Source organism: Chenopodium quinoa, unplaced genomic scaffold, assembly GCF_001683475.1.
Source record: "Chenopodium quinoa cultivar QQ74 unplaced genomic scaffold, ASM168347v1, whole genome shotgun sequence".
In the NCBI taxonomy this organism is placed as follows: Eukaryota; Viridiplantae; Streptophyta; class Magnoliopsida; order Caryophyllales; family Amaranthaceae; genus Chenopodium; species Chenopodium quinoa.
This window is the reverse complement of record NW_018744626.1, coordinates 1,889,355-1,897,214: the sequence shown is the minus strand read 5'-3', so window position 1 is coordinate 1,897,214 and position 7,860 is coordinate 1,889,355. Positions and strand designations below refer to the sequence as shown.

At 30.8% G+C, this 7,860-nt stretch overlaps 1 protein-coding gene across 1 annotated transcript; it reads right to left on the bottom strand.

The window, feature by feature from the left end:
- Positions 1-5,775: 5,775 nt before the first annotated feature.
- Positions 5,776-6,894, bottom strand: LOC110700865 (transcription factor bHLH167-like). The gene is made up of 3 exons (XM_021878448.1): positions 6,823-6,894; positions 5,986-6,288; positions 5,776-5,841 (listed from the first exon to the last, which is right to left on the bottom strand). Exons 1-3 carry the CDS (start codon positions 6,892-6,894, stop codon positions 5,776-5,778), a joined length of 441 nt encoding a protein of 146 aa, XP_021734140.1.
- Between the last annotated feature and the right edge of the window lie 966 nt (positions 6,895-7,860).

Sequence of the window (7,860 nt, the reverse complement as noted above, 5' to 3'; positions counted from 1 at the left end):
GAAGATGGCTAGGGTTTGATTGTTTGAAGAAGACAGAAACTCGGGATTTCGAAAGCAAATGTCAGTTTTTTTTTTTTTTCAAAAAATAACTTAAATTTTTTTTTTTGGGCCTGGTGAGTCACTTGACCCACCAGGTCTAAGCCCAAGTCCGCCACTGCCAACTAGATTTCTTATTTATAACAGTAACATACATAACTTTATTCTTAAAGTTACTCGTAATACTTGTTATTCAATAGGTTAATAATACTTAGCTTCTAGATTCAAAACACACGCTTCTTGCACACAGGCCAACTTTTTAGCTATGATCAAATTAAAACTAAAAGTCTAGATTAGAATATTGTTGTAATAATGTCTTTTTAATCATTATAAGATGTACAAGCAAGTAGTCCGGGTTATGGTGTCATTAGCGAATTGACTTGCATTGTAAAGAGTCAAATGCAAGTTGGGGATTTGTGGAATACATGGACGAGTTTAAAGGCGAGACAACAAATGCTAATAAAAGTAATAATGAATATAGCCCGATATAACTCTGTAAAATTGGGCTCTATAATTTCTATCAATAAATTATCAATTTTATCATTGAAGATTAGATTATTCATCTAACAAGTTTTTCTCTATTTCATATTATCAATTTTATCGAAGATTAGATTGTTCATTAAACAAGTTATTCTCTATTAGAATTTAGAAAGTACTACCTCCGTTACATATTATTTGCAACGATTAGACATTTTTCCTCTCTGCTTTATATCAAATCGTTGCAAATAATATGTAATGGAGATAGTATAATTTTTACTTATTGATATTTAGATATATCAATCGTTTAAGCTGTGCGTTAGCTAAAATGGTAAATGAAAAATGTTACATGGTCAACTAAAAAGGAATGAATGAGGGATGTATACCACTTAATTAAATACTTATTCCATAGTGGGAACACTATGAGTACCTAATAGTCCTAGTGTCATCTAGACCCTGACTAACGCATAAATGTTTCCAACAAATTGAGCTGGGAAAAGTACTTCCAAATTTCCAATATCATAGACAACGTACGGACGTGATGAGTGATGAGTTGTAGTTGCATTTTTTTTTCAAAACATATGTAATATTAATAAAGAATATGATAATATTATGCAATAAACATTATCTATATATAACCACCAAAATTTAAAGACAAAAATCAATAAACATATCACAATAAGTAATGAACATAAACATAGGGTTTTTTTTTTTTTTTTTTTGTGCAAATATGTTCTTTTCACTCTAAAGTATATGTTCATACATTTTGATAGTATATTATTCGGCTATTTCACCAAATGCCACTGACAAATTTAACCAAATACCATCGGACTTTTCAGAATTCACCAAATGCCACTCAGTTTTTAAATAATTCACCGAGTGCCATTTATGACTAACGGTCGTTAACTCCGTTAGTCACTAGTTTTGTGCCCCGTGCGATGCCCGGGTTGTTTATGAAGTCTATTTAAATCTATCCAACGTGGCGCGACACTCAAATTTTATTTTATCGAAAATAAAACTCTAAACTAACAATTTTATCCTAAAATTTTATCCAAATTTGATTCAAAATAGAATTTCAAACTAACTTTTTTTTTTATCTTATGGAGTCTATTTAAATTTATTCAACGTGGCGCGACACTTGGCGAAAAGTTAGAATGCCAAGTGTCGCTGCCTCGTGACCTGGCTAAAAGTTTAGCTTTATATATTAGTTTTGTAAATTGAATTTTAAGATATATGTCAAATTTTAAAATATAATATTGATACAAATTAGTTAGGAATTGAAGTATTTTATCGAAAATAAAACTCTAAATTAACAATTTTATTCTAAAATTCTATCCAAATAGAAATCTAAACTGAATTTTTTATCTTATGAAATATATTTAAATCTATCCAACGTGGCAAGACACTTGGCAAAAAGTTGGAATGCCAAGTGTCACTGTCTCGTGACCTGGCTAAAAGTTTAGCTTTATATATTAGTTATATGATTTAGGGTCTAATAATGACACATGTCATGATATGATTAGTCTATTTATTTTAATTCTTAAAAATTAAAAGAAAATAAAAAAAATTAAATAAAAAAACAAAAAAAAACCCAAATTTTCCCAGCCACCTTCCCACCAACGTCAAACCCTAGCCCCCTCCCCTTGCCGGAAAATAGCCGGTCACCCCCTTAACCACCAAAAAACGGTCGATCGGCCCTTAAGCACTCCACCTGACCCACCGCAGACCCCCAAAACCACCCACACAACCTGCCCCGACCCTAAATGCCACCAACATGAACATTGATTTAAACACCCATCGTTTTCCAACCACCGCGCAAAACCACTCTTCCTATCCTCCACCCTTGAAACGATGAAATCGGCCATAGAAATCGACCATTGTAGATTTCCATGGTTGATTTCGGTCGTTTCAGGGTGAAGGGTTTCCACAATCGGGTTTTATTTTGGATTTCTGGGTTTCCATGGTCGGTTGTGGTGGCTATGTGATGCGTCGTGTTGGTGCGTGAGGTGGTTGCGGGAGTTGGGGTGGGCATTAGTGCAAGGTCGTCGGGTAAACGGAGTTTTGTGGGTCAGTGTGTGGGTGCTGGAGTTTTTGGGCATTGCGTGAGATGGTTGCGGTGGTTGGGGTGGTTTTTCGGGGATTAAGAAGAGTCGACGGTTTTGATGGGGTTAAGGGGTTCCAGCGGGACGTCATGGGTTCCGGCGGGTTCCGACGGAAGGTTAGAGGGTTCCGACAGGAGGTCAAGGAGTTCCGGCGGTTGGCTTTGGGCCGTCGGTTGGCTTGGGCAGGTGGTTGCGGTGGTGGGGTTGGGTTAGGATTTAGAGTTTTTTTAATTTTATTTTATTTATATTTTTAAACCAATAATCGATTGCCATGTGTCATGATTAAGCCTTCGTTAGTCATTAATGGCACTCGGTGAATTATTTAAAAACTGAGTGGCATTTGGTAAATTTTGTAAAGTACGATGACATTTGGTGAATTTTAAATTTGTCAGTGACATTTGGTGAAATTTCCGTATATTATTTTCACTCTAGGTATATGTACATTACATTTTAATAGTATGTTATTTTCACTATAATTATAAGTTCATTACTTTTATATATCATGTTCTTTCTAACAAAACGATTGTACGTTACACCGTACCGCGCCTATAGGAAACCAGCTATCGTCATTTTTTTTCTCCTTTGTCATTGTTTCTGTTTTATTGTCACTTTTCGTCCTCACTCCTTTGTGTGTGTTAGTTCGTTTAGTAATGTTGCAACTTGCAAGTGCGACCCATCCTTATGTGTATGCTATTGTGCAAAACTCTACCGAGTATGGACTCGTACAGTCGAATGGGATACAGTAATATTACTAATCCTTTAAATTAAGCCCAAAACTCGTAACAAATTTGCTTGCGACCCATTTGGATCATAGCCCAATTAACTGCTAGGCCGAAACCCCAAGAGTTAACGGCCCAACATGCATAGCAAACGAGGAAGTTTTTTTTTAAAAAAAAAAAATTAGACTACATATTTTTTTTTTTTTTTTTTTTTTTTTGAGGAAAGACTAGACTACTTACTTTTGTAACGGTGTTGGGTGTTTTTCATAGATAATGCTTAAAAAAGCTAAAATTTCCAAACTACACCTTTTTAAAAAAATTCTTTCCATACTGTCCACTTTTTTTTAACAAGAACAGAAGAGCTTATATTACAACTAGATTAAAAACATCTAGGAAGGCATGTCTACTGCTTGGGAAAGGGAAATCAAGTTCCTTATCCATATTGTCCACTTAAGCAAGTTTGTTGTGTTTTTTGAAAAAAAAAGAAAAAAAAAATCAACAAAAAACCGCTAACTCAGGGTTCGTTTGACATTATTGTGGTTTCCTATTGGCAAAATCATATGATGGATGACATATATTGAATAAAAAAATACTGAGTAATCAACTTTATTTAAATCATGATAATTGTGAAAAACTGACAACAAAAAAGTAGAAACACATTTTTATTATTTTCTGTTTTTGGTTTTAAAAAAATCTGAAAACTAAAAACAAAAAACGACACCAAACAAGCCCTCAATTAGCAGTTTTATAAGAATTTGTGCATACAATTGTGGAGATTATTTCACCTAGCAACTAAATTACTAATTGAATTAGCGGTTTATATGTGTATAAACCACTAATTCAATTAGCGGTTTACTAGCAAAATTGTAGGAAAAAAATAATTTAAATGCTGAGTTGGGTGGTATGGGGGGAATTTTTTGTACGTAATTTGAGAATTTTTGCATGTTTGAATATTTTTATGGAAATCACTCACTTTTGTTATTTAATATAGTTGCAACACTTTAACTATTGCTCTATTCACACATTATGCTTGATTTTTTTTAATGATTTGTATTTAAGTAAAAATAAATAAGCATGTGAATTCTTTTCAAATTTGTCTTAAATGCATATTTTTAAACTATTAACTTTTATTAATCTGAAAAAAAAAATAACTTTTATAATTTTAATTTATTAAAAACATATTAATAGTTGAAATTGTGCATTAGCAAATATGGAGATAAATACATTGCAATATCCAGAATTAAACGAAGAGAGTATTGAGTATACATTTATCACATAATTTAGGCTCTGTTTGATTCACCTTAATTTTGCTGAACTGAAATTATTTTTACTGAACTGAACTTATTTTTATTGAACTGAACTTAATTTTAGTGAACTGAAATTATTTTTACTGAACTTAAATTTTTTTTACTGATTTTCTATTATAATTCTTCTTTAAGATCGAAAACTGAATTTTACTGAACTGAACTTATTTTTACTGAACTGAAATTATTTTTACTGAACTGAAATTAATTTTACTGAACTGAACTTATTTTTACTAAACTGAAATTATTTTTACTTAATATTATTTTTTTAAGGTGAAGAGAACAGGACATTACTCCATATAACATACTACCAATGGTAGTATATTGTATACATACTGACATACTTATGACTAAAGTTGTCTGAATTGAAGTTTTAAATAAAGTGGAGAAAAACATCAATTTATAATAAGGCAAAAGAGTAACCGAGTAACTCTTATCATCATCACCATCTGAGTTTACAAGTTGTATGAATTCTCTTCTTCCCATTAGGCCATTAACCCTTATGTCCTTACCAAGATCTATGTGTAATTTCTCTTAATGATTAAAAAAAATAAAAATACAGTGTACTGTACCTGTACGGAGTAATATTTTCGAACTAAAGGTAAGTCACTTCACAAATTGTCATGGCTATCATTTTTAACTCACCAGTTTTATTTTAATGTAGAATAAAAGCTTTTTTTTAAAATAAAAAAAATAAATAAAAAAATTTAAAGGTCAATATTGAAACAACATATATGAATTGAAATACAATACTACAATTTATTCATTCAAAGTGGACAACACATATGCTTTGCGTGAAGTGAACCTACTTAGCTTTTTGTTTTTTTAGAGAAACGTTAGCTAGATATTTTATTTCAGGTCAAGTTCCGCGTATAGTGAAACTACATAACTTTGTAGAGCTATGTGATGAGATACTAGCTCCAACTATTTGAAAATTGCAAGCTAGAACCTATTTACAACCATTATAGATGTTCTAAGGATTATTTTTTAAGATCGGCCTTTCATGTGACATAGAGTGATAGAGTATAAAACATCCTGGGCCTCAATCATAAGTTTTATACTCTATCACCTAAGGTCTTTGCAATATCCGCTTATTTTTAAGGAAATTGTACAAGATGAAACTCAAGTTTTACAAGATCAAATCAGTAGTTGCAATCTTTCCTGCACTCTAGAAGTCTCTACTCCAATCCTTGAACTCTGAGCCTGTACATACAATAAGAAAAACTCTTAGAGTTACAGTGCCTACAAATATTATTCATGTGGATCTCAATTTATTTACTTTGTTGTCTCACCCGTAATAACAATTTAGCATAAAAAAATATTAAAAAAAAAAAGAGATAAAGTTACCCTAGCATGGAGAGTGTGGAGGACATAGTTCCCATGAGTTGAGAAAGTAGCATTGACAACTTCAGCTCCTTCTTCCTCAAGAACCCTAATCACTTCATGTAACTTGATTTCGCAGTCTCGTTGCACCACAATTTGCACCTCTATAACACTACCCAAATCTTTCAGTTCAATACTGGTGGTTATTAAGCCAGAATTATTTGTCATTAATTGATCTCTTCTCTTGTTTAAGTTCTCTACTCTTTCTCTCAACTCCACTATGTAATTTGTTGCTTGTTCTATCTTATCAGCTTGAGATAGTGTATCCTACACCACAAAAATTAGTTTACCATAGTGGTTGTTTGGAATATAATAAATATATATATATATATATATATATATATATATATATATATATATATATATATATATATATATATATATATATATATATATATATATCATAGTATGTTAATGATAAAATAATAAGATCGGATCATTTATTTGACATTATAATATGGACATAGATAGTTTTTTAATATTTACCATGCAAATTATAAATATTTAAAAAAAAAAAAGAAACTACAATTGGATAAATAAATAAAAAAAATATAATATTGATGATATAGAAATACACTTTATAATTTGAGAGAAATAAGTCAATTATGGATTACATAGTTATTATTCACAAAATATTATGTTAGTTATAGTCAAATTACTACTACAATTTTTTTTAGTAAAATGTGCTCTTAAATATTGAAATGAAACAATAATACAAGGTGGAAAATATAATCTTGTACTAGGTTTTCCTTAGTCCTGAAATCAAATCCGCAAAATCTTTTAATAGTGGACAACATTCACAAGTATATAAACAGCTTTCATCTCAAGTTGGTGTGTACAGTGTACACCGGAAGCATACATGTTAAGCACCATCTTAAGAATTGCAGCATAAAAGTCTCATGATTTCAAGAACAATATAATATACTTATAGGGTATAATTTCTTGAAAGATAAGATCAACTAAGGGCTTGTTTGGTTCACCTTATTTTTGCTTATCTTTTTTGATATAGTCTGGTCAGATCTGATTGTCTTTTTTTTTTTTTGTTTTTTTTTTTTCTCTTTTTTTTTTGAGGAAAACCTGATCTGATTGTTTAATTTGACTAAACTTTGACTATAAATATACGATAATCTATAAGGAAAGAATATATCAAGTGGATCTTGTTAGATTCGTAATAATAAGTATTTTACTAATATGTAATTTTCAAAAAAAAAAAAATAACTACGAAATTAAAGATATTTAGCGATAAAAAAACTGCACATAAAACGATGATCTGATCTGAACTTATTTTTTTTTGAAATAATAAGTAAAAATAAGGTGAAATAAATAAAGCCTAATTAACCAGATCTCTAGCACAAATATATGTTTCCAATTTTTACTTCTTAATATCACCTACAATTCAGATCTTGTATCTGGCTAGTCTAAGAATTGAAGTTCTAACAGTTGGGGCTAGTTGGTTCATTTGCTTCAACCTCTAAAAAGAAAATTAGATTATAGTGTATGTACTTAGAAACGAGATAATCTAGGCGTCTACGGTGCATTCACCTTACTAGTTTTTACACAGCAACACTTGATGAAGTGGTGTATGTACTTAACTCATCGATCAATTAATATGATCTTTATAACTCACAATTTAATAACTAGGAATAATCCAAGATTGAATGAAAAGTACGGAGTAGAAAAAAATTTAAAAGATCAATGCAAACAACAGTTAGGTTATCCTGTGTAAACAAAGATCGATGTATAGAGATTTTTATAATCACGCAATATATATTAACCATAACTCTCTTGAATCTTACTGAGGATACAAAAAAGCTTATTGCTCCGGCTATTAATTTATAT